Source organism: Leguminivora glycinivorella, chromosome 18 (assembly GCF_023078275.1).
Source record: "Leguminivora glycinivorella isolate SPB_JAAS2020 chromosome 18, LegGlyc_1.1, whole genome shotgun sequence".
NCBI classification, from domain to species: Eukaryota; Metazoa; Arthropoda; class Insecta; order Lepidoptera; family Tortricidae; genus Leguminivora; species Leguminivora glycinivorella.
Genome location: NC_062988.1, coordinates 12,829,541 through 12,856,855, shown reverse-complemented (window position 1 = coordinate 12,856,855; position 27,315 = coordinate 12,829,541). Strand labels below are relative to the sequence as shown.

Below are 27,315 nucleotides of genomic sequence, written 5' to 3'. Positions count from 1 at the left end.
GGCATTTTCGCGAGAAGAATCACCATAAATATTTTTTCTAAGGTAGATAAACTTTATGTTTTTCCTACTCAGAATCACGAGCCCTTTCGATCTAGGATAAAAAACAAGAGACAAAAGAATGGTCCCAATTTTTTTTTTTGCATTCTTTCCACTTTGTAACCGCTGTAAGTGTTTGAAAATTAGTAACGAAGTGGAAAAATTTAATTAGGGACGCTTTTTTCCACCTAGTAGGATGGAAAGGGCTCGCGATTCTGAGTAGGAAAAACATTAAATATACCTGTTTTAGCAAAAAATAGTTTTTGAATCTTTTTTCGCATACTTACCTTCCATTACATACACTCGCATACTTTTGCATGTTAAATTTTGTCTTGTTATTTAATGCATGTTAATTGTAAGATGTAATGTTTTGAAAAGAAGTGGCCCGCCGAGTTTCTTGCCGGTCCCATAGTGGATACCCCCCTCCCAACTGACTTCTTGGGGACTGAAATCTTCTCAAGGCTGAGGCGTAGGGTTAGAGTCGGCGTAGCTTTATTTGACGTTAAAAATAAATATTTCATTTTCTTTTTCGCGAAAATGCTCAAATGTGAAAAGGATACACGTTTCACCTTCCCCTGCCACCGCTTCTCCAGCGCGCGGAGCAGCGCGGCGAGCTTGGTGCGCGGCGAGAGCTGCACGCAGGCGCGCGGGTTGTGCGCGGCGGCCTGCACGCGCGCCCACGCGCCCGCCGAGCGCGCGCGCACCGACACGCTCGCCAGCGCGCACACGCCCACCAGCGGCGACCGCTCTACAACACGCCGCTTTTGTGAGATGCTTTTGGTTGTTTAGGCAATTTAATTTCCGCTAGCAAATTAGCAAATTTCCCAAAAAAAACATAGTTTTGAGTTGAACTCGCTCGTTAAAATGCGCGACTTTTACACTAGTCATTTCAGTCAAACCAACCATGATGCCATGTTTACACGCGACACTAATTAGTGTCTAAAGTAAAATTCATAATCCTACGGACCAAATTGACAAGTAAGTGTGAACAAATGTTGCCACAGTTTGGCTAGTGCCGTTCTTATCGATATTAAAATTATTATTAAATCGTAGATTTAAGATGCACCCAGACGGCACAATCAAATTGGCAATTTGATCGGCTAATCAATATACCAACTTTTTCTGTGATCTCGACAGATCAAATGGTCCGTAGACCCCTAATTAGAGATATTTTTTTTTATTTCAAAGCAACAATAATATTAGACTTATATTGACCGGGATATAGACCGTGATTACCTTTTTGATTTTTGTCGAGCTATATCCCGGTCAATATAAGTCTAATTAAAATAACCGTGAATCATTCAAAACTCTTAACAATAATATTATATGAAAATTATGATATACTTGCCAATGAACATTTGATATTTATGATATACTTGCCATAGCGTGACGGATACTTTATCCCCATAGATGTGATAAAATTGAAAGCATAATACACTGGCTGGGAATGAATAATATTTTATAAAAAAGACTAGTAAAATTATCGTCGGACATGGTATTTTATTTTTTACCTACAGGCTCGGAAACCTTTTTATGTTTTGTATCCACTACCTCGAAAATAGAACAAACCAAAATGTGTACCTCTTATTTGAAACTAATATACTTATTCTTGTTTTAAACTTTTCAGTTATATGTACTTTACAACTTGTCGATATATTGTTATCGATATATACCCTTCACTATTTTTATTTTGCTGTTCCTGGTAACACTTTTTCTGTCAGTCATTTGTCAATTTAGTCCGTAGGATTATGAATTTTACTTTAATTTATGATGTTCTCATCCAAAAACCACTATTGTGGTTTACAATAACGACGATCTTTTCCTAGTAAATGTATACCTACGAATTATCTGTTCCTGATGTCTTAGGAGACAATTTGGTAGCTTTTTATTGATCTAATAAGTCTAGATCTAGTGTCTAATAAGATCGACAGGTGGCTTTGGTGGTAATAACCTGGGTATCTAATTCACAAAAATCATCCTAATAAAACTTTCGTCCTAAACGCGCACGGCACAAGCTCACCAGCGCCGGGAGCAGCGCGAAAGCTGATGCGGAGAGTAAATGAGACCTGGAAGGTTATGCACGTGGGTAAGGTGTGGTACACACGCTACACTGGTTTAGCTTTCGCAGGGCTCAACACATAGAGGAGTCCTAAAACGGAAGTTTCAACCGCGCTGTCGTACCACCGTGGCACCATTTTGTGTAGACGAGCAAATCTTTTCACATTATATCGTCTATAAAGTGTATTAGTAGGCAAGACATTCCAGTGAAACTTCCAGCTGAAAAGTTTTTCATCAGGTGGCGCCACTTGTTAGTTCTGAAGATATCCGATAGAAGTCATGACCGTAAAAGTTTTGAGCTGAAAACCCCATGTCTTGTACTCACCTGTGATCTGATTCAGCCTTCGCAGCGCCCGACACATAGGGGTCCTGACGCGGACGTTTCGACCGCGGTGGCGTACCACCATGCTGCCGCTTAGGACCATCTCGTGGAGACGCGCGCAAGTCTTCTCGCTGACTGAGACCAGTTTCTTCCTGAGCTCACCGTAGTTTATTAGTGCGTACAGCTCTTGGGCTACTTTCTTCACGTCTGAGAAATGAAAAGATTCGTTCAACAAGCTGATAAATAAGTAAAATACTTAGGCCCACTTGCACCAATCACTTAACTCAGGGTTGTGGGCTGTCACCAGTCAAATTCCTTATAAAATGGTGGGTTAACCCTCAATTTTCGTTGGTGTAAGTGGAAACACCGTGATCGTGTTTTGTTTGGATAATCCAACGGGTGTAAATGAGACCAATGGTAACTTTGAAAGCGAACGTAGACGACGCGCGCATATAAGGGTAGATTGTGCGCTGTCTACCCTCTTGCCTCCCAATGTGCAATGAGATGTACATTGCGGTTCAATGAAATTTTAATTTTCATGTGAATTAATAAAGTAGCATTTCTTTTGTCTCTAAAATTTTTAGAACAAATGAAACAAAACTCAATTTAAAATGGAACTAGGATCAGATTTCTCTAGCAAAATATTTATATGGTGGGCGTTACGAGGCTACATAACTTTGACATCCATCCGCCATCTTCAGTTCAGTTATCTACCCGACATCATTGCGCATGTAACTGCGTCGAAATGTCGGGATATCATATAAGTCTAACGAAACTGATCAAAATCATTAAAAAAATCTTAAAAAATAGGTACTTACTTTCGCCAAAATGTACATGCTTCGACAGCTTATGCCAAGTTCTATAATAAAAATGGCTGACTTGCGTCTTCGTCTTCAAATTTACGTCCGGCATGCCTTTCTTCTTCATCTTGGCACAGACGTGGGTGGTGATGGCATCGAAGTCTTTGCCATACTCGTTTAGAGCCTCGAAAAATAAGCTCTTCTCGTCAGCCGACCAGAGAGCTTTCGGCATTCGCTGTTTGACTGTAGGGAATTTCAATTCTTTCTCGTCTATTTTGCTTGGCGTGTCGCATTCCGGTATATCTGGAGATAAATAAAAACAGTTTTGTAGGGTGCGCGGGAAAGCAGTCACATTAGGGCATTTTCGCGGTATAAGATTCAAAAAACTTTTTTCCAAAATAGGTTAATGTTTTTCCTACTCAATCACGAGCCCTTTCTTTTCTACTAGTCGGAAAAAAGGGTCCCAAATATTTTTTGCGGTTACAAAGTGGAAAGTATGCAAAAAAATTGAAAATTTTGGGACCATTTTTTTGTCTCTCGTTTTTTATCCTAGATCGGAAGGGCTCGTGGTGGTGATTATCGCGAAAATGCCCATTAAACAAGGAACAAAGGGTAAAAATAACGCCGAAAAGATTTATTGAGATCTAACGCTTAGGTGGTTCCTAGAAGCCTAGAACCAAAAATTACGTCAAAACATTGGTAGAGGTTCTGTGGTAAGAACAGTTTCAATGAGTCAGAAAAACATAACTCTCTTGTCAGGTTCAGGAACTAGTTCAGTCCTTTACTTAATGCCATTACGTTACGTTACTAATGTTATGTAAAGTAGCTAATTTGCTAAGTGTAAGAACAGTTCCAAAAAGTAAGAAAGATGGTATACCTCTCTTATCAGGATCAAGAACTGGTTCAGTCCTGACCTTCGTAATGCCATTACGCTTTTTCACTACTGTTATGTAGTTAGAGATCAGCAGCTACAGTGTAAGAACAGAAACAGAACCAAAGACTCAGGAAGACGGTATACCTCTCTTGTCAGGATCAGGGACTTGTTCAATCCTGTTCTTCTTAATATCACTTACTCTGGTGAGTTACTATTTTTTAATAGTAAGAGATCAACAGCTAGCTTGCAGCTTGTTAAGAGTGTAGGAACAGATCCAAAGAGTCAGGAAGATGGGATACCTATCTTATCAGGATTAGGAACTTGTTCAGTCCTAAGCTTCTTAATGACACGGGCGCTGGTGCGTTGCTGCTGGCATGAGTGGCCAGAGCAGCGCCGGGTGACATGACACTGTCCTTAGTGGTTGTCTGCAACCTGTAATGATGTACCTCTCTTGTCAGGGTCAGGAACTGGTTCAGTCCTAAGCTTCTTAATGACTCGGGCGCTGGTGCGTTGCTGCTGCTGCGTGGTCAGTGATCCCAACAGCTCGCTGCTGGCGTGAGCGACCGGAGCAGCGCCGGGTGACATGGCACTGTCCTTAGTGGTTGTCTGCAACCTGTGATGGTGTACCTCTCTTGTCAGGGTCAGGTACTGGTTCAGTCCTAAGCTTCTTAATGACACGAGCGCTGGTGCGTTGCTGCTGTTGCGTGGTCAGGGATCCCAGCAGCTCGCTGCTGTCGTGAGCGGCCGGAGCAGTCATGGGTGACATGGCACTGTCTTCAGTGGTTGTCTGCAACCTGTAATAGTGTACCTCTCTTGTCAGGGTCAGGTACTGGTTCAGTCCTAAGCTTCTTAATGACACGAGCGCTGGTGCGTTGCTGCTGCTGCGTGGTCAGGGATCCCAGCAGCTCGCTGCTGTCGTGAGCGGCCGGAGCAGCGCCGGGTGACATGGCACTGTCTTTAGTTGTCGCCTGTAACAACAGCACAAGCAAGTGATAATAGGTTCAGCAAATATTGTCTTGTAGGGCACAGTTTCAACCAACTCTCGAGAGACTCTCGGTAGAAGGTTATCAAGGGTCAGATATAGAAGGCGGTTTCGGACACGGCGCGCATAGTCCGGTGTTACCTCTAATCTCTATCTACGCCCTGACCTGCGGCAGCTTAGGCCCCACTGCTGGGGGCACCCTAGGTAATTTATTTTTATTGTTTGGATTATGAATAACTTAGTCTAAATTCTGAGCATCCATACTAATATTATAAATGGGAAAGTGTGTGTGTCTGTTTGTTTGTCCGTCTTTCACGGGAAAACGGAGCAACGAATCGTCGTGATTTTTTAAGTGGAGATAGTGGAAGAGATGGAGAGTGACATAGGCTACCTTTTGTAATTTTCTTACGCGAGCGAAGCCGCGGGCAAAAGCTAGTAGGGAAATAAGGATAGAATGCTCTGCTCACTTCATGAATTCGTTTTTTTTACCAAAAATATATTTTTACGAATGACTAACTATGTATACTAATTCAGTTAAGGCGTGGAAGTGGTAAACAATAAAATCTGAAATGTGCCGATTGCACCCCGCAACACGCAGTCCCCTCTATGCTCCCCCGCAATCTTTCCCCGTGCGCGCGCTTTTTATAGCACGCCTAACGAAGACATTTAACTGTCCGTCGGCGGAAATAATTCGTGTATAGGCGAATTTTGGCATAGTTGTAGGGAATGGTGTTCTAATCCACATACTCAAAGTACTGATGGGTAGGGGAGGAGCTAACGGGTGGAGGGGGGTGTAAAGGTCCCTTTTTTTAGTTTTTCGCAAATAACTCTTAAACTGTGGCACATAGCAAAAAATGTTCTGAAACACAAGTAATCTTCATAAAATTCTCTACAAAAAAGTCTTATACACTTTTTATCTGCGACCAATCGTTCATGAGATATGGAAGGGAAAAGATGGACAATAAAGGAATAAACTCATTTGTTTATGAACAATATGTTTATTCTTATAGAGACGCGGTAGCGTGTCAAGCCAGGTTCAAGTAACAAAAGTAGCAAGCAGCACCGTGTGTAATATTACACGAACCGTTTGGAGCCACATTTGACCCCCTTCTAACTCAAAAACTATTTCACATAAACGTGTTATAATGCAACGTAAAAAGAAACCAACGCGCGTAGTAAAAGTATGAGCTATAAGCGCTCCTCAATAAGCCCGGTACTAGCAGCCCGCCTTAGTGCGTTTTCACATTATCCGATCCGATATCGGATGTCGGAAGGATTTCAAAGGCAAAAATCCAAGACGGCGCCTTAAATGTACGGGATAATGGTCCTACTTCCGATATCGGATCGGATAATGTGAAAACGCACTTAACCCGCGCGCGCGCCCAGCCCTTTATAAGCCACCGCGCGGCCGGCGCTCGCTCATCCCAGTCGTCCTCAAAACGTCGACGTAAGACCGCCCCACAAGGATGGGGCGCGACCAGATACAGCCCTCACAGCGCCCAGCACGGAAGGGTAAATAAATTGTACGTTAAATACAAATATTTTGTATTTAACGTACAATTTATTTACCACCTACTGAATGGGGATGAACTAGAAGAGGCGATGGCATATTAAAGCCAGTGACAACCAACGACCCAGTGGCACCTGACTCCATTCTCAAAACTATATTTTGCCGATGCAAGACTGGGTGTGGGGTGCGATGCGGCTGCCGAAAAGCAGGAATTGCCTGCTCCAGTGTCTGTGGTGTATGCTCGGGAGCATGCACTAACGGAGCTCCCATCGAAGTAGAGACGGAAGATAGTTAGGAATTTTATTTATGAATTTATCCCATCAAAGCAATACCGGGCGGTCGTGATGCTTTGCTCGTCAAGTCAGCTACAATGTGATCGGATCGCTGCGCGAGACAAACTGAGCGAGCGCTGCTGTAATGCTGGGGTGTGAGTAGCCCCTTCCGCGCTGGGCGCTGTGAGGGCTGTATCTGGTCGCGCCCTATCCTTGTGGGGCGGTCTTAGTCGACGTTTTGAGGACGACTGGGATGAGCGAGCGCCGGCCGCGCGGTGGCTTATAAAGGGCTGCGCGCGCGCGCGGGTTAAGTGCGTTTTCACATTATCCGATCCGATATCGGAAGTAGGACCGATATCCCGTACATTTAAGGCGCCGTCTTGGATTTTCGCCTTTGAAATCCTTCCGACATCCGATATCGGATCGGATAATGTGAAAACGCACTAAGGCGGGCTGCTAGTACCGGGCTTATTGAGGAGCGCTTATTGAAATAGGCTGAGAGCCTGGGAGTGGGTTGATGGAAACACTGTAGTCAGTTCCGGTCTAAAGATGTAATCTCCCCAACCTAACTCCTAACTCTCTCCAGTCTAACTCTCCCAATACTAAAGTACATTATCTTATATATACTTAATCTACGTGACAGAGGCAATCCCTTATCGTATGGAGAGGTGGTTTATCTGCATTCAATCACTACTACGTTGTCTACGTGATCAACGTGTAGGAATGTCTACTAGCCTATCACACCTCCCCTGAAAAGGTAAGGGGTTCCCTCCCCCCGAAAGAACTTAAGGAAATACAATTAAGTCCTATGCTTATACACTAAACACTTTTCCACTTTACAATCTAATAATTAATTAACATCACTAACATTTCATAAAGGCCAACTATTTTAAAACAATAGCTAATATTACACTTATACTAATAATAATTACTTATTGGTCGACACAGGGGCTAGTATGTCAAATTATAGTTGCATTTAGGGGATTTAAAAAAACTTACATTTTAACTAACAAATTCAGTATATGCCTACTTATAACTACTTTACTAAAGTTAACAAAAAAAAATATTTTAAGATTTCCTAGCTAGTAGGTATTACATACAGTCTATGTAAAATCATTAACTTCAAATCCCGATCGGTATTGTCCATGTCCTTTTTTTTATGATTACCTTGGTAAATAAATCCATTTTGGTTTCTCGCGCGCGTAAAATCCTCTATAAAAAATTATTACATTTACAACATATTATGTACGTACCTTCATCTTATTTGAGCTCATCTTTTTTCTTACTCTTTCACAAAAATATACATATCCTAACCAAGTCTCGGGACGCTACGTCTTGGCGTGCCTTCGTCCATGAAGAATCTTGATTTATGTAATTTATAGAGTAACTAAATATTTATAATATCAATTAAAATATCATTATTAATGATATATATATTCATTCATTAAAAAAAATGAAAATCTTATCTTGTGTATTTCTAATAATACCTCGAGCTGGTTAAACACCAAAGGCAAATTATTGAATTGTCATGTCCGGTCAAACTCATCTGATGAGCGAATCATCGAAATAATATTATTATTTAATTAACTGACTTCCATACGTACGTCATGTCATAATTTAACATTGACATTATGCAGTCCGTCTGACCTAGAAAATTATGCACCCATTTTTTATTGCTTACTCGAAACTACATCAGTCTACGACCTTGCTGAATCGGTTTGAGTATGCACAAATGAATACATAATATTTATTTATAGAACGATACTGCTATTTCTTATTTGAACATAATATTAACACTACAAATTACATCACATTTAAATACTATTAATTATCATTATAGGTAATATTTATATCCAATAACAATCAAATTAAATTAATAGACAAAAAATAAACATACAATCCTAACAATAAACACAAGTAATTAGAACCATAAAAAAAAACATTACCTTAAAACTAAACTTCACCCCTTTGCCGCTCGCGCTCGACGTACTGTGCTGCATTCGCCGAGTCGCCTGGCTGGTGCCTACGCCAATCCCGCGCCAAATCCTGCAGCCATCTCGAACCTCCAGTATGCTCCATACTCTCCATAGCCATGACGCCCAATCTCGCAGCGATACTTGATGATCCATTTCAACTTTTTTTAAAAACACTGGTCCAGCTGGTCTTCCGCGTCGTCATCTGCGTCCTCGCCATCCATGTTTTTAAGTGTTCGCAGCAACAGCGCGTAGACAGCTACGTCACGGTCGGTGTCACAAAGTCCACGGTCGCCATGAAATAGGCTGAGAGCCTGGGAGTGGGTTGATGGAAACACTGTAGTCAGTTCCGGTCTAAAGATGTAATCTCCCCAACCTAACTCCTAACTCTCTCCAGTCTAACTCTCCCAATACTAAAGTACATTATCTTATATATACTTAATCTACGTGACAGAGGCAATCCCTTATCGTATGGAGAGGTGGTTTATCTGCATTCAATCACTACTACGTTGTCTACGTGATCAACGTGTAGGAATGTCTACTAGCCTATCACATATAGCTCATACTTTTACTACGCGCGTTGGTTTCTTTTTACGTTGCATTATAACACGTTTATGTGAAATAGTTTTTGAGTTAGAAGGGGGTCAAATGTGGCTCCAAACGGTTCGTGTAATATTACACACGGTGCTGCTTGCTACTTTTGTTACTTGAACCTGGCTTGACACGCTACCGCGTCTCTATAAGAATAAACATATTGTTCATAAACAAATGAGTTTATTCCTTTATTGTCCATCTTTTCCCTTCCATATCTCATGAACGATTGGTCCCAGATAAAAAGTGTATAAGACTTTTTTGTAGAGAATTTTATGAAGATTACTTGTGTTTCAGAACATTTTTTGCTATGTGCCACAGTTTAAGAGTTATTCGCGAAAAACTAAAAAAAGGGACCTTTACACCCCCCTCCACCCGTTAGCTCCTCCCCTACCCATCAGTACTTTGAGTATGTGGATTAGAACACCATTCCCTACAACTATGCCAAAATTCGCCTATACACGAATTATTTCCCGCGAGATAGGCTTCATTGAGTGTGCTATTAACACGGTTGTGTACGTCATGAATGTCATGACTGTCATCGTGGATCGCAACCGCCCGTTGCAGTAGGACATAGACATCTTAGAGCTGTAATGTAATTTATATTTTAAATGTGTGTATTCATAACCGACTACAAATAATTTGTACCTGCTAATTCGACACGTTCATTATATACATATGTATGTAATTATTAGGATGATATTACAGACTTCCTATTGGAAGTGAATATTACTCGCATAATTGTGGTTAGGACTTTCAAGCAAATACACAGTATTTTATGTTTGTATGTACCAAATATTTTTTTACAAGGAACAGTGAAATCATTGATACCCGTATTACCCGTTTTCAAGACTTTCAAGATACGTAGGTACGTGTAGTGAAATTGTAATAAATTCATACAAGCATAGAAGATAAAATTACCTACTAGGGTGAAATCACCAATAGATGAACAGTTAAGCGAATTTCCTAACTTTGACAATTTATTTCTATATGTTTTTTTATGTGATAGCGCATTTAATTGAGTTTAGAATAAGCTACTTTCGGGACTCGTGTTACGATTCAGTAATTTTATAAAAATGATTATATCTAAAAAGGGGTCAAAATTCCCAGTAGTTGAACAAAGTGCCCTATCTCTGAACGATTTGACCCCGATAGATGAACCAGGATAAAGTCAGAATAAGGTGCCCAATATATGAACGATGTAACTTCAACAGATGAACAGACGGGGGCAAAAGTAGCATTTGTGGGAAACAGTTTAACTTTTCGCCTATTGTAAATGCATTAGTATTAATATAAAATGGTCTTACAATATTTAAAAAAAAAAACAACATGCGTTAGTTAAAAAATATAGAAATATACCCGTTTTCACACAAATTAAAACTTAAATAAATCCTTATTATATAGAAAACGCTCCGTTCATCTTTAGGCTAAGAAATCAACGACCAACAAGCAATCGACTTGATGTAACTGTACGGACTACAATTGCGTTAATATATTAAATAAAATTGATTAATTTGAAGTAGCTCCTGAAAATATTGCATTAAATTCTTACTGTAGCTTTAGAAGTGACTTCGTCGTCACGTGGTATGTTTTTGCCATCCTCATAATACCTGAAAATTGATATTGATACCTACACGTGAATATTTATAATCTACGTGCCAAACCATAACCACTGGCAATATTTAGGAATGTTATTTTTAATCTTACGTGAATGTCACTGTACCAAAGAACCTCCCCGCCACCCGATTGGCGTGAGTTTGGGTTCTTTGGACAAAAGGGCGCTGGTTCTGTCCGGAAATCGGCACCTAAGGAAGATTTTCACCGTTTCGGGGTGCAAAACAAAAATGAAGAGAACTTAAAGGAAATATATATATTAATAAGCCCTACACTCACCCGCGCTGCGTGTTGTAGGTCGCCGCGTAATATAGTATGGCTTTTCCGCTCACCGTATATTAAACACAAATTTTCTTAATTTTATCCGCAGTCCACCACCGCCGTGGACGTCAATTTTCTTTCTTTCACTGACATTATTTTTTTCTCTTGTCATAAAATTTTTAAACTTAGTTCCAAATATAAGTAGCGTCTTTTGCGCATGCCCCATTCCCCATACGAAATAAATATATATGATAAAATGATGTGCGAGTGAGACATGACATGTAAACAATTTAGAAACGTTCCGAAACTGTTATTAAAACTAAACAGTCACATTTTCTAATTCGGTGTATTTCAGTGGAGCATTGTCGCGTTTCCTATAAAATAAAATAATTTGTTTGCATCTCAATAGTCACAATACCTTAATGCTTCAGAAAATCATAAAAAGATACATACTCTTCCGAATCACATGACATTTGGTCCAATGACGACTCCAATGGTTTGATTTTCAAACTCTGTTCTAATTTTCTGAAATATGTGTTCATTACCAAATATTGAAATAAATTTTGTTTAATAAAACCTTTTTAATACTGTTAATTATTAAATATACGTTGTATGATGTTAAATTTAATTATATAGAAAGGTATAGGTACTTGTTAGTTTTTTATATTTTTATATCTCCATATTCCAGGACGTTAGAACTATTTCAATCAGATGAAATTTTGTCTAGATATCTAAACTCTTTGACAAATACTTTAAAAAAACTCATTTGATTAGACGATGTGACAAATAGTAAGTCAAATGATAATATTTACCTTTTCTTTACCATATTCTTAGCACGTTCAATCATCATAGCCTTTCTTTTTCTGATTTTACCTGGTTTATTCGCCATTTTATGTAGTGTTTTTCTCACGGATGAGCTTTTTGTGGACTTTGTTTTTAGAAGCAAAAACGACTAACGTCCTACGCTTGTGGCCGGTGACGGCGGAGTGAAGGGGCAGCGATCTCATACAAAAATGCTTGCGCGCTAGCTTATTCTATAAGGACGTATGCGGAAAAACGGTTTTTACCGCTTATAGTATAGAAAACAACAATTATTCGATAAATCACAGTGATATTATTGAAGTGTGTGTTGCGACTAATCTACATGGTATGTTTAAAGCTTTAAATCCGCCCCATTTGTCTGTACCAACCAAATCTTTGTAAAAAAAGAGTCATCTTTGAGCCGAAAATCTCTGCTATGAAAGTTAAATAATCGTGTAACGACGATTACAATAATGTAGTAAATATCCTCAATAGTAAAATTGTCATTCAATATTCTAATCGGTTGTGTAATTACTGAGATACATTGGTATATCTGCCGCTAATATATACGCTACCACGTCTTAACATTCTAAGATCTAGCCACGATGTAATGTCACCACGTGGTCCGACGCGCACTTGTTTTTTTTATTATTTGCATAATAGATACATAGACTTTAATCGCGGAAAGGTAGTACGTGTGATGCATTCACATTATTAGGTGCTGCTTATCTAATATATTCACCATGTTTAGTCAACTGATTCATTTGTTTTCATTCTTATGTGTTTACGCATATTATTATACGTGTATACTGTATACCCTCATACCCTAAGTGTATACAAAGACATATACAACTCCGTATAGATAGACAGACGATTCACGACAAAATATTTTAAACGGTTATTAATATGGGAGAGCACTATGTCATTCATAAACAATGTCAATCGATTCAACCAACAAACGAGGCGCGTACGCAAGAATAAACCGCAAATACACGTCATTGACATCCTAAACGCCATCCGGTACTAAAACCCATTCGGAGATGAAAACAGTCGATTACCAAAACCACAAATTGAAAATATTGATTGTGTTATAGATTAAAATAGATGTAGGTAAGTAAATAAGAGCCGGTGTCATATTTTTAGTTATTTGGTTAATTAAATGAATAATGGTTTTTTCATCAGTAATTACGAGTGATTTCTGAATTTCTGATAAATGTGAATCCTTATATGTGAGTGTGCACGGGAAAACGTCCCACTTTGTCGATTGCTATAAAGCAGCTTTGTCAGTTTATTAACCCCCGACTCAAAAACGACGGGGTGTTATAAGTTTGACGTGTCTGTCTGTGTGTATGTCTGTCTGTCTGTCTGTGTGTGTGTCTGTCTGTGGCATCGTAGCTCTCGAACGGTTGAACCGATTTTGATTTAGGTTTTTTGTCTGAAAGCTGAGTTAGTCGGGAGTGTTCTTAGCCATGTTTCATGAAAATCGGTCCACTATGTCGCGGTCGGGGTTTTTTTCAAAATTTTAATTTTGTGGTTAGGTTATTCATATAAATAGTAACCGACAAAGTGGGACGTTTTACTAAACACACTCACATATGCTCTGTAGATAAGTGTAAAATATATGGGTGTACATTTTACAGTCACCGTCATAAAGAAGTGATGATTCCTTGTCGCTTTTAAGGCCGGCAACAGACAGTCTTAAAATTCATAATCTGAAAAAATCATAATCTTATAAAAATCAGATCGAGTGAACGGAGTTTCATACAATTTCGCAACTGTCCACACACACTCATTTTTTAAGATTATGAATTTTCAGAGTGATCTGACAGATTGCATACAAGTCCTTTGTTCAGATTATGAATTTTAAGACGGTCGCCGCCGGCCTCATTGTTCGACTTTCGCGCGTATGTATGACATTTCAAACAAGACGTTAAGAGGAAACGGTAGCGAAAATGCTAACATGGAAAGGAGCCCCCCTTTCAACTTGGGAATTTTAGTTAAATATCCAAGTGTTATTAACTAGTTTTATCGAAAAAAAAATGTCCATTAAGAACAACTCAGTCAAAAGTTATTTCAAAAAAATCTTTAAAATCGAGGTTCCGCTCTCGACTCTTTCCTCCTTCAAAACTTAATCAATCGAAACGAAATTTGAGAATCTGAATAACAATGAAATAATCCATGTCGGACCGTTTAGCTTTTTTGGTTAATTGTTACTAATCTTGAGTATCACACCTTTTTTGCGCCACAATGAAAAAGGCCGTTTTTGGAAATTTTTGATTGGCTCTAGAATCTTTAAAAAGCAGAATATCAAAAAAATCAAAACGGTCCGACACAGATAAAAATAAAAACAATCTGTGTTGAAAAAATCATTGCTCTATCTTCAAAAACCAGGGAGGAAATAGTCGAGAGCGTTTGTATGGAGAATTGACCCCTACCGTATAGTCTTAATATGACAAAATATAGAAATCATCACTTATTTACGCCAGTGACTGTACAAAAGTTGCTCAAAAACTTGTCCCATTCCTAGATACAATTTGCCATCCATAATACCCTAAAACAGCTTATAAGACACACAAGGAAGTAACAGCATTAGTGATCAGGATCACAATGGCTAATGTTCGGTTATGGTAACAAAGACGCAAAACATGAATGTATGTAATATGTATGACAGCGGAGTCGTGCATAATGCATATATTACCATTCGCATAACGACCGCGTCACACAAAGTGATCTAAAATTCTTGGCCAAGGCTGACCGTTTTCAATCACTATAAGTTGTGGTTATGCTATTGTTCGCTTTCAATGTTTATTGGTCATAATGTGTACGAAACGTATCTCCTGCTTCCAAGTACACCACTAGATGTCGCTGACCCTATTAGCAAACTAGCTAACGATATGTTTATGTAAATTCTATTAGGCTTAAAATTGGTTTTGATGTTTTGAGACAGAGAAAGAAATCGTGTGGAGAGTTTTTAGTAGAATTATTTGACACGGTATTTGTTCTTTGCTATTCCCTTCGAGACCTGGGGCCCGTTTCTCGAAAGGTACAAGCCTTGTATTACAAGTGCGCGAACTGTCAAATCGTATGGGTTGTCATGGAAACACACTTAGTATGTCCTTTCTGCGGCAGCTTGTCGACGTAGTGTCAGCGAATGGGTTTAAAGCCCTGTTTCTTAAGGGTGGAGAGGTGTTAGATAGAGATACATATACCAGTTTGAGACTAAAATATACGATAGCGTTAGGTATGTACGTAAGTTACTTTCTCGCTTGAGCTATAATGTACATACAATTTGATATATATGTATGTATGTGTAATGAACTATAATCATACCTACTGATAGTATCGGACATCGTCATTTTAACCAATCTGTCATGAAAATCAGTAATTTAATGACTGCCTCCATTAACAACTATGTTTACTTTCCTTTGGCTGGTTATTTTTTGTAAAATACAGAATTATCATCATCACCTAAACAAACTATAACAAACTCATGAAGCAAATTTAGGTATATAATAATTAATATAAGCAAAAAAATGGCCGTCGGGCCGAACTAGCTACTATGCAGACATTAAACGTCGATACGAACTCTACATTATCCCATAGTTTCATCCTTGAGAAAACGAGGGAGGTCTGACGGTTCTGGGTTCTTAGTCTATATTACTACAGTGACTATATTCTACAATACTTTGACTTGACAGTCATCCATACTAACATTATAAATGGGAAAGTGTGTGTGTCTGTTTGTTTATCCGTCTTTCACGCCAAAACGGAGTGATGTACTGTCGTGATTTTTAAGTGGAGATAGTTGAAGGGAAGGAGAGTGACATAGGCTACTTTTTGTGTCTCTCTAACCCCCCACTTCCCTAAAATGGGGGGGTGGAAGTTTGTATGAAGCATTCCGCAATTTTCGAACTTAACGCGAGCGAAGCCGCGGGTGAAAGCTAGTTCTCTATATACTCGATCCTCTTTGCTGAAGACTTAGACCTGATTTAGACGGCGTGCGAGCTCGCATGCGATTTTAGTTACATTGCGGGCTGCAATTACATGTACAATCTTGCACAACCATCAAATACCGCAATGTAATAAAACTCGTATGCGAGTTCTCGTACCGTCTAAATTGGGCCTTAAAGAGCGGCTTCCTCGAACGTTGATATATGTTTGCGATGCATTACATTGCGATACTACTACTACTAGGAAACGCCGCCAGCATTCTTGATACAATGCCTCAACGTTCTATTTTGTGTTTTATTTTATTGACCTGTGGTAGGTAATCAATACATAGTATAAAACAAAGTCGCTTTCTCTGTCCCTATGTATGCTTAAATCTTTAAAACTACGCAACGGATTTTGATGCGGTTTTTTTTAATAGATAGAGTGATTGTAGAGGAAGGTTTACATGTAGGTATAGTACCCGTGCGAAGCCGGGGCGGGTCGCTAGTAAAATAATATACAAAATTCTGCATGTTTTAATTAGAGTAATTTATAGCGAAAAAATATGTGTAGCTTTGTTACCATCGGTGAGCGATCGAAATCCGCTTTTCACCGGATTTTAATATACTGCTATTTTGTTCTTGGGCATTTATTTTACACGAGTTTTATTTTATACATATAGGTAGGTATAATTATATGTATGTACAGCAGTCTTCTTATTTGTGTCGATTAAAATAAAAATATACTTTGTAAGTAGTGCCAATAATTAAAATTATAACAGCAATTGCGATTTTAATCCTTTAACTTTAAGATAAGGTCGATTTTTGTACCTACGGATTGTTTTCGTGTAGTAGTTCACCTATAATTTTCGAGTTTAAGCACAGGTTTAAGTTGTTATACTTTTATTTACTCGGTGATTGTAGTTTTATTACTAGTGTATGGGGGCAATGGCTTAGTCAGGTAAAGGTCGCTGTGACCGTGACCACAGGAATTAATAAAAAAATTGTATTGAATACATTTAATTTAATCGATGAATATGAAAAATGAAAAAAATAGCATTGTTCATATTTTAGGGCATGTGCAAAGAAAATAAACAAAATTAAAATTTTGAAAAAAACACCCGATATAGTGGACCGATTTTCATGAAACATGGCTAAGAACACACCCGACTAATTCAGCTTACAAAAAAAAAAAAACTAAATCTAAATCGGTTCATCCTTTACGGAACTACGATGGCACAGACTAACACACACACAAACAGACAGACACGTCAAACTTTTCATTTCGATTCGAGTCGGTGAAATTACTCCCTACATAGTTATTCAACTTAACCATGCCCCTAACTTAATTAATGAATTAAAATGTTGACTTTATAAACTTTCTAACAAAAAATATATTGCCAGCAATGTACAGCACAGACACTTACCTGCAGCTATTAGAATGGAGAAAAACAAAAATAGGTTCAAAAGGGCTTTGTTCCAATACTACATAGATAAATTACCCTACTAGCCAACTACCAGTAAGTTAGCACTTAGGAACAAAAGCGCGTATTGCATGTGCATTAATATATTTAATAAAATACCAGCTGAAATAAAAACATTGCCTATTAACAAGTACAAAAAGACATTGTATCAGATATTAATTGATAACTGCTTCTACAGTATAAATGACTATTTGTTGCATAATTTTTAAATGTTAACTGATATCAGAAGATCTTATCTATATAACTTAGTATATTCTTAATTAGCTCTTGTTGCCTGTATTCTTTCTTCATTCAATACCTAATGTTAATTTCAATTATACTAGTGACATTTCATTAAATCTTTACACCTATTCGTTGCCAAATATACATTTTGTAAATCTAATTAGACGTAATAAAATAGTTGCAATTAATTTTAAATGACTGAGTGATCATAATATCACTGACATCCTGTTTTCACACGTCTACCTAGACTGAATATATTAAGGGACACATTATTGTAATCCAAGATCTTTTGTAACCATATGTTCATTGTGAATAAACGATTTCATTCATTCATTCATTCATTCATTCATTCATTCATTCATTCATTCATTCATTCATTCATTCATTCATTCATTCAAAGTATTCAAACTTTAGATGCCCGACTTGTTAAAACAACTTTTTACTTACCTTAGCAATAATATGTAAATCCGTATATTATATTAACGTTATAACTAATTATATATTGTATAGACTCGTGGATCCCACAGTCAAACTGTGTAAACAGTTTTGGGGGACATTGTATTTATTTTTATGTTCATGTAAGATGCTTATTCAATAAACAATTCAATTCAATTGTAAAGAAAGTTAAGAAAGGGCAATAACAGCTCATTACTTCTATAAGTCTCTAAGTAGATATTAGTGGTGTGAGTACCTAATGAACGACAATTACGAATATTCCCGGTCTGGCTCAGTCGGTAGTGACCCTGCCTGCTGAGCCGCGGTCCCAGGTTCGAATCCCGGTAAGGGCATTTATTTGTGTGATGAGCACAGATATTTGTTCTTGAGTCATGGATGTTTTCTATGTATATAAGTATGTATTTATCTATTTAAGTATGTATATCGTCGCTTAGCACCTATAGTACAAGCTTTGCTTAGTTTGGGGCTAAGTTGATCTGTGTAAGGTGTCCCCCAATATTTATTTATTAATTATGCAGCTAATTAAAACACCTAACTATGATTTGCTGATCTACCTAATTGATCACATTATTGGTTTTAATAAACGTCCGCGTGGTGGTAACACGCTGTATAAATAGACGCCAATTTTCAAATCGATTAGGGTTATCCTATAATTTTCCATATAGGGGGTTTGTTACGTCAAAATGCATAACTTTAATTGATAGTTTAATTGATGAGGGTATCGTTATTACTAAAAGAGCATATTTATTTTTTAATTAACACTGAAATTCAATCTTATAACATAGGAAATAAGTTATAGAATTAGATAATCCAACGCCTCAATTGTCTTTTAATCGTTTAATACTCAATTACGTTACTAGTTCATTAATAAATCCTAATTTTTTTATCAATGGAATTTTACTGAATAGATTAAGAAGTTATTTATAGAAGCTCTAGAACTTAATCGTCAGTACATAATACCATTTTCACATATGTACTTACTTATTACTCGGAAAATGTATCGACTTAGCGTGTCAAATGAACTCAGTAAAATCCACTGCGTTGTCCGTCTTTAATCGCAGCTTGCAGCTTTCGGGCGTCAATTTTTGTAAGTTGAAGTCAACAAAAACATAAAAAATGCCTCGTTACGTGATATTTAATTGCAACAACACAAAAATTATGAACACTCAAGGGCCTGAGACATATTTAAAATCACAGGCAAGTAACAACTTCAGTACAAAATCTGACACGCTCAGCCGCCATACAAATAGATGAACTGGTTTCTTCTATTCTATCTAAATCTAGTTCTGTGTTTTTTCTTATTGCCTTGCTGTAGTTTATTAAGCCGCATGAAAACAATGTCGGTTGCCTGGCAACCTCATACCTACCTTACATTAGGTGACCCTATTCCTATAGGCACTTCTGGTGCCCATCATCAGATAGGTCCATCGGTACTATCGGTAGTTATACACCGTGTTTTTTTTATATTTCCGTTAAATTCCACGTGTCGTTATTAGGCTCGTTAACAGGAACTACGTCAACTATCTGCAGGGCTAGCATATGCCTGATGCGACAGGATCTCGCCGCAACATAAGACATCTTTGAGTCATTATATTTATACAATTAGAAAACTCGTGTGTTCTAGAGGTACATAATCATGTCAGTGCAAAAGACCCGCAGTTTTGAGTGTTTCTGGGTTAACTCAAAATGTTTCTAAAGTTACTAAGAAATCTAACTTCTAGTGAACAAAGTTTTAGCTTATTAGGTTTAACAGTTAGAGCGTTGAATGTTTCAATATACATCATGAAGTGAAACGTATAGGTACAATCCATTACTGAAGGATGAAATTTTACACGAAGTTTAATAAATGTGGGCAGATTTGAGTCGGTCAAAATGTTGATTCACCAATTTACTACACTCGCTACACTTATATAAGGATTTAGATGCAAACATTTCAAGAAAAATACAGGAGCTAATGACGTATTTTTAACAAGGAGTAATTTATACTTACATATGCTAAAGTGACTTGCATACAGACAAGCGTGTATTGTAATGCTTGTCTTTAGCGATAAAGACGCACTATTGCACTCAAGAAAAACTCTTTATTTGAAGAACGCTCCACGAAATTAAATTGACGCTTTTATGAGATAGAAGGCAAACGAGCAAACGGGTCCCCTGATGATAAGTGATCACCGACGCTCATGGAAACCCGAAACACCAGATGGATGGTTTGAATTGCAGGTGAGTTGCCGGCTACCGAAATGAGAAAAAGACAAACAACTCATATGATCAAAGACGACAGCAGGGTCACACTTCGGACACTGATGGCGATCAAAAATATGAAAGAGGCGCGTTCCTAGCACACATTCTAAGCTCGTGTATGTGAACGCGTACCATGCTTGTATGAGTGAGATATGACAGGTCGACTGTTCGCGTTTTTGACAGGAGGTAACTGTGAGGTAACTGAGAGGGGGTGGGTGGCACTTTCAGCGGGGAGCGGGAGTGGCCATACTGTACGATAGTACTCTTTATTATACTGTAGCAGGGTTAACACATGATTGCCGCGAGAGTATGTCGCCGCAAGGTAGACTACCCGTCCTTATGGCATATATATAGTTAAATACAGTTAGGAGAAGACGTATGTTCTATCTCGCGGCGACATAGGTACTCTCATGGCAAGCATGTCTACTGACTAGTGACGAATGAAGAGTGAGTGACGAAAGCATAATGGGAAGAATTTAAAAACTTGACAGGAAACGAAAAGGACGATCCAAAACGAACCTTAATTATGTTACCTATTAATAAATATATTATAAATAGTTTAAGGTTTGTCATGGCCAAGGTTATGCTATTAATAAGGTCAATGTCAGGTAAAAAACATGGAAATTATATGCGGAAAACTTTTTGTAACATGGAAGCAAATATCCGCTTATGGTCTATAGTGGGTATCCATCCTATTTATGAAAGAGCGATAGCGAAAGTCTCCGTTTCAGGTAATTTTTTTTAGTATATCCAGGGGCCTATTGCATAACAATTTACAACTTGTATTACAAGTGGAACTCTCTTTCTTATAAAATGAATTGGAGGGGGACTACCGCTTGTAATATGAGTTGTAAATTGTTATGCAATAGGCCCCTGATATTCTCTTGTTAAATTGAATGAGACTTCTTAACGATTCTGTTTTTTTAGATTTAGTTTCTATCTTACTCACAAATAATAAAATTAATTATCATTAATGTAAAATGGTGGGGTTACACATTCTTAATTTGTCATTATCTAATTAAATAAAGTTTAACAGTTTAAAATGGTCATACACCCATAAGCCTTTGTTAGTAGCAACGTTTCAGTGTCAAGTGTCACATAGTTTTATCAAACGTGACCTAGGTGCTTCAAACTTGCAAGAGATTATACAACATTCTTAAACACAATTAATTCGATAAGTAGTTAACAAATATACCACCTACAGAATCACCCATATTTGTACAACCGGTGCCGCAGATTCACCCGTGAGACGTCACACAATAATAACATTAAACGAGACTGTTGATAAAAACGCCGGCAGGACAAACGCGTGCGCACTCAACACGCACCGCTTTGACTGGAGCGATTAAAAAAAATATTTCGAACACTGGCCACTTACGAACATTTTTGAAATTGGAACACCAAACTGGCCGCTGATGAACAATTTCAACTTTTTAAAATTTGAAATACCTGCCTATGAACATTTTTTGAATTTAGAAAAAGTTTGAAAGGACTTTAGTGAAAATGTCAGTGGTAAAGTTAGGGTTGTTTTTGATCGTGTGTATGAATTTGATGTTATGTGAATCACAAATGATGAGGAAGGAGGCGATGATGACAGTGGTAAGTGATATTTCAGAGTTACTGTGCTAGTTTTAGTTATTTGATAATCATCATTTCCTGACCCGACCGTAACTTATACCAGACCAGGGTACCAGATGCAGACGCTTGAAAGTCTCTCTATCTTACCCTAATTTCTCAAGCTTCGGCCGGCGCACATAGCTAGAAAATGATTATCAATTACTGACAGTCTAACACATATATTATGTATTTTCATTTTTTTTTTCATTTTTAACCCCCGACGCAAAAAACGACGGGGTGTTTTCTTTGTTAAGTTTGACGTGTCTGTCTGTCTGTCTGTCTGTGTGTGTGTCTGTCTGTGGCATCGTAGCTCCCGAACGGATGAACCGATTTAGATTTTTTTGTTTGAATGCTGAGTTAGTCGGGAGTGTTGTTAGCCACGTTTCATGAAAATCGGGCCACTATGTCGCGGTGGGAGGTTTTTTAATTTTGTGTTTTTTCATATATAGAAATCAGCCTAGAGAATTTAGGGAAATTTATTTTTTAAAAAAACCTTATAGCAAAAAAATAGCCGACGGGCCGAACTAGGTAATATACTGATATTAAACGTCGATACGAACTCTACATTATCCCATAGCTTTATCCTTGAGAAAATGAGGAAGGTCTGGGGGCTCTGGGCTCTTAGGCTATAAAGGTGTCTTAGTGATAGGGTCCCGTTTTGCCCTTGGGTACGGAACCACAAAATAACAACCGGTCTGGCTCAGTCGGTTAGTGACCCTGCCTGCTGAGCCGCGGTCCTGGGTTCGAATCCCGGTAAGGGCATTTATTTGTGTGATGAGCACAGATATTTGTTCCTGAGTCATGGATGTTTTCTATGTATTTATATATTTCTATGTATTTATGTATTTATCTATTTAAGTATGTATATCGTCGCTTAGCACTCATAGTACAAGCTTTGCTTAGTTTGGGGCTAAGTTGATCTGTGTAAGGTGTCCCAATATTTATTATTTATTTATTTATAACTGTATAAGGGCCTGGCCACATGGGCGCGTTGCGGCGACGCACCGCAAAAATTCTGCGTTGCGTTGCCGCGCCGCCAGTTTTTGCGGCAGGAAATCTGCGGCGCGGCACCGCGACGCAAGAACTCGCGGTGCGTCGACGCACCGCAAAAACTCGCGGCGCGGCACCGCAACGCAGAATTTTTGCGGCGCGTCGCCGCGCCGCCAAAACTGGCGGTGCGTAACCGCTGCTCGCAATTGTGAACTGTTGTGTTCGAATTAAACTTCGTTTCGTTTATATTTAACCCTTCTTTACTTGGTGATGGTTTTTTTCCAAGCATCACAAACATTGAATCAATAGTAGATTTAGTACAGTTTTTCACGATAAAATACTAAGCAATATTCGAATTTTTCAATATGCTATTAAAAATCATCTTTTTTTATTAGTTACGTTGTTTCATATTTAAAAAATGGTGATAGATTTTTTCAGTATTTTTCCAGGCTCAGCATATATACCACCATGGTGTCATATATCTGTAAATTGTTAAAAAAAGTAAAATCATGCAATTAAGGGTTTATTGACATTTATGGAGTGCCTCTCTAATTTATATTTCCGCAATGGGTACATCGATGGGTAGATTTAAACAATAACATTTTTAACCCCCGACGCAAAAAACGAAGGGGTGTTATAAGTTTGACGTGTCTGTCTGTCTGTCTGTCTGTCTGTCTGTTTGTCTGTCTGTCTGTCTGTCTGTGTGTGTGTCTGTCTGTGGCATCGTAGCTCCCAAACGGATGAACCGATTTAGATTGTTTTTTTTTTGTCTGAAAGCTGAGTTAGTCGGGAGTGTTCTTAGCCATGTTTCATGAAAATCGGTCCACTATGTCGGGGTCGGGGGTTTTTTTCAAAATTTAATTAAATAAATAATTTTATGACTTTTATGTAATTCCCAAAAGATTTGACAATTTGTAAATACATAGGTAAAGAAAATATTCGTTCTATCTGAATATGACGATAGGTACCTACGTTAAAAATAGAGCGCTTTCGAACTACGTCCGATCCGAATCCGATAAATTCGTGAAAATAAAATTACGCACTATTATGGACTATGGACGGAAATCTGGCAGGATTTTGGAGTAGGCCCTTGAGGCAACCTGCTAAGATGCTTCTCTTATCATAGTCAACCTCAGGTCTGCAAGCTGGCAGCTGGGGAGCGGGGCCAAATCGACAATCGATTATATTTTTAAGACGATACAGGACGGTTCAATTTCCATACTAACGCTCTCGACTATTTCCTCCCTGGTTTTTGAAGGTAGACTGATTTTTTCAACACAGATTATTCTATAAATTGAAATAGACATCATACACGAAATAAAAAACGACAAGGCCCAAGGCAACAATTAGTGCTTGCACCTCCTATCTCCTTTGCAGCATTACGATATAGCGAAAGACTATTTTTAACCCCCGACGCAAAAACGAAGGGGTGTTATAAGTTTGAAGTGTCTGTCTGTCTATTTGTCTGTCTGTGTGTGTGTGTGTGTCTGTGGCATCGTAGTTCCCGAACGGATGAACCGATTTAAATTTAGTTTTTTTGTCTGAATGCTGAGTTAGTCGGGAGTGTTCTTAGCCATGTTTCATGAAAATCGGTCCACTATGTCGCGGTCGGGAGTTTTTTCAAAATTTTAATTTTGTTGTTAGGTTATTAAATAACAAATCACAATAAAATAATTTGATTTGTTCCCAGTCAGATTGTTATTAATTATTAATCTTATCTGTATTGGAACGTTTTGATATTTTTATTTTTAAAGACGCTCGAGTCAATCAAAAATTTCCAAAAACGGCCTTTTTCATTATGGCGCAAAAAAAGTGATACTCGAGATTGGTAACAATTAGCCAAAAAACCTAAACGGTACGACATAGATTTCATGAAAAACGTGTGACCTGTGCCTTTAAAAAGGTAAAACAGAAAAACGTACGTCGTTTTCGTACGTGTTTTCGCTACGATCAATATGCAAATGGATAATTTAGTAGGCAAGTTTTATTTAAATCGATTAAATCGTAAATAGTGGCTTGCAGCTAAAAATAATGTTCAACTGGAAAAACCTAGGTACATTTTTTCGCTAGAATCTACATTTTAGTAGAAAAATTTCTTAAAAATATATTAAAATTAAACTGGTACAGATTTTTTTAATTATCCCGTTATAGTGCCCTACTGCTGGGCAAAGGCCTTTCCCCTTGATTTCCTCAACTCCCTCTGGTGTTATTTTTCCGGCCATGCAGTCACTCATAAAGGCGTCCAAGTCGTCTCACCATGCATGCGACAGACCAGACGTGGCATGCACAAATACACTTCAGCATGGCGGTTTTCTTCCCTACTTACTTTAATATGTACAGATCATTTCTGTCGTAGATCAATTTTAGCTGTAGACCACCTTTAACGACTAACTTACGAAAAACTAAAAAATGTTTACAACATGTCGGTGTGTACCTTAAACAAACCACGAAAAAAAAACCGCCTCCTAAAAATAAGCGCGTTAGAAAACACGGAGAAAAAAGAAAAAAAATAATTTTACATTGCAATAATATTGATGATTAGACCCAAACCTTTGAAATCAGATTTCTTAAGACTATACGATACAGGTCAGTTCGAAAAACCCTCTCGACAAACGCTCATACAAACGCTCTCGACTATTTCCTCCTTGGTTTTTGAAGATAGAGCAATGATTTTTTCGACACAGATTATTATTATTTTTATCTGAGTCGGACCGTTTTGATATTTTTTGCTATTTTTATTTTAAAAGATGCTAGATCCAATGAAAAATTTCTAAAAACGGCATTTTTCAATATGGCTCGAAAAAGGGATACTCAAGATCGGTAACAATTGTCCAAAAAATCTAAACGGTCCGACACAGATTATTTCATTTTTATTCAGATTCTCAAATTTCGTTCCGTTTAAATAAGTTTTGAAGGAGGAAACAGTCGAGAGCGGAACCTCGATTTTAAAGATTTTTTTCGCAATATCTTTTAACTGAGTTGTTCTGAATGGACAATTTTTTTCGATAAATCTAGTTAATAACATTGTAATATTTAACTAAAATTCCCAAATTGAAAGGGCTCCCTTTCCTTTCCATTTTCGCTCCTGTAGCGTCTTAAATACCTAAAAGTACTTAAACACCTAAAAGTACTTAAATACCTAAAAGAACAACCAGCGTATCGTGTCATCACGCACGCACACAAGGGTAGCTTAGCTAACTGCGACACGGCCGGCCGCCGCGGTACGTTGCCGTATCGTGCAAATGCCACATTGAGCGGTGTAGGGTTGCCAACCGTAGGTAGTATACACAAAGACAGGAAAAATGCTCTGAGGAAAATGATATGATATATAGTATTGTAAGTAATATATTATTTTGGTTCAGCGTACTGTAATTATTTTTAATTTCTGTACCATTTTTTTTGTAGGTACTGTACTGCACACAATTACACCGTCATATTTAAAATAGATACCTAACTTAGATAAGTACTCGACACCGATAGCAATAAGAAGCTGCAGGGCAATCATGGTCGCGTGATAAATGATAAAACATCGGGCCGTCCCTATCACACTTACAAATAGTGCGATAGGGACGGCCTGATATTTTTATCATTTATCGCGCGACTATAATTGCCTGCCTGCTGTCTATAAGGCTGTCCTTTCGTCCTTCGTCCACATTAGAGATGGGCCGAATATTCGGTAAATATTCGGTATTCGGCATATTTAGTTAATCCCAGCATCTCCAGAGGTCCGACAGGTTTTTAAAATATATAAGGTCCTAATTTATTAGATGCAGATATTTTTACAGCTGATAGTACTCGGTCTCTGGAGTATATTAAACCGTGAAACATTATAGCTTTTACGATGTTTTTTTGGAGAAAACGGAAAATCAAATTTGCTACGTAAAAACACCCTGTTTATGTGATTATTAAATGAAAACTCATTGAACAGATTCTAGTACCTCTTTTACGTACCACTCAACTGTAACTGGCCACTTCAATGACATGTGCAGTTTTCCCGCCGAACCTTTACGACATTTACAACAAACAATTGTTGACATGACAGACAGTGTTATTGTGACATGTGATAATGCACATGATGATTTTGTTTAGACGAAATTATAATTAATTTTTTTGTTAGGAAAATGAAATAAAAAAAGTTACATGAAAAGATTTCTTAATTTATATTTAAAGTTAATTATTTTAATGTAAAGTATCATGTGTTAAAATATCTGCAACTAATAAATTAGGACCTTATATATTGTTTTTTTATTCGAGGTGAGATTTTAAAGACCAGTTCTTCGAA

At 37.9% G+C, this 27,315-nt stretch overlaps 2 protein-coding genes across 3 annotated transcripts in view; one reads left to right on the top strand and one right to left on the bottom strand.

Annotated features, from left to right (window-relative positions):
• Positions 1-27,315, bottom strand: part of LOC125235772 (protein cramped) — a 115,314-nt gene that overhangs the window by 30,936 nt on the left and 57,063 nt on the right. For both annotated transcript variants that reach the window (XR_007178134.1, XM_048142358.1), the window contains exons 3-6: positions 4,899-5,058; positions 3,235-3,519; positions 2,420-2,623; positions 597-784 (exon numbers count right to left, since the gene is read on the bottom strand). Coding sequence is in view for 1 of the 2 variants with exons in the window: in XM_048142358.1 (XP_047998315.1) it covers positions 597-784; positions 2,420-2,623; positions 3,235-3,519; positions 4,899-5,058 (837 nt within the window). In the remaining variant the exon portion in view is untranslated. The remainder of the gene's footprint in view (positions 1-596; positions 785-2,419; positions 2,624-3,234; positions 3,520-4,898; positions 5,059-27,315) is intronic.
• LOC125235773 (lipase 1-like) overlaps positions 21,754-27,315 on the top strand; it is a 61,465-nt gene continuing 55,903 nt past the window's right edge. Inside the window, exon 1 of the mRNA XM_048142359.1 lies at positions 21,754-22,025. Coding sequence (XP_047998316.1) covers positions 21,930-22,025 — 96 coding nt within the window. The 5' untranslated portion in view covers positions 21,754-21,929. The remainder of the gene's footprint in view (positions 22,026-27,315) is intronic.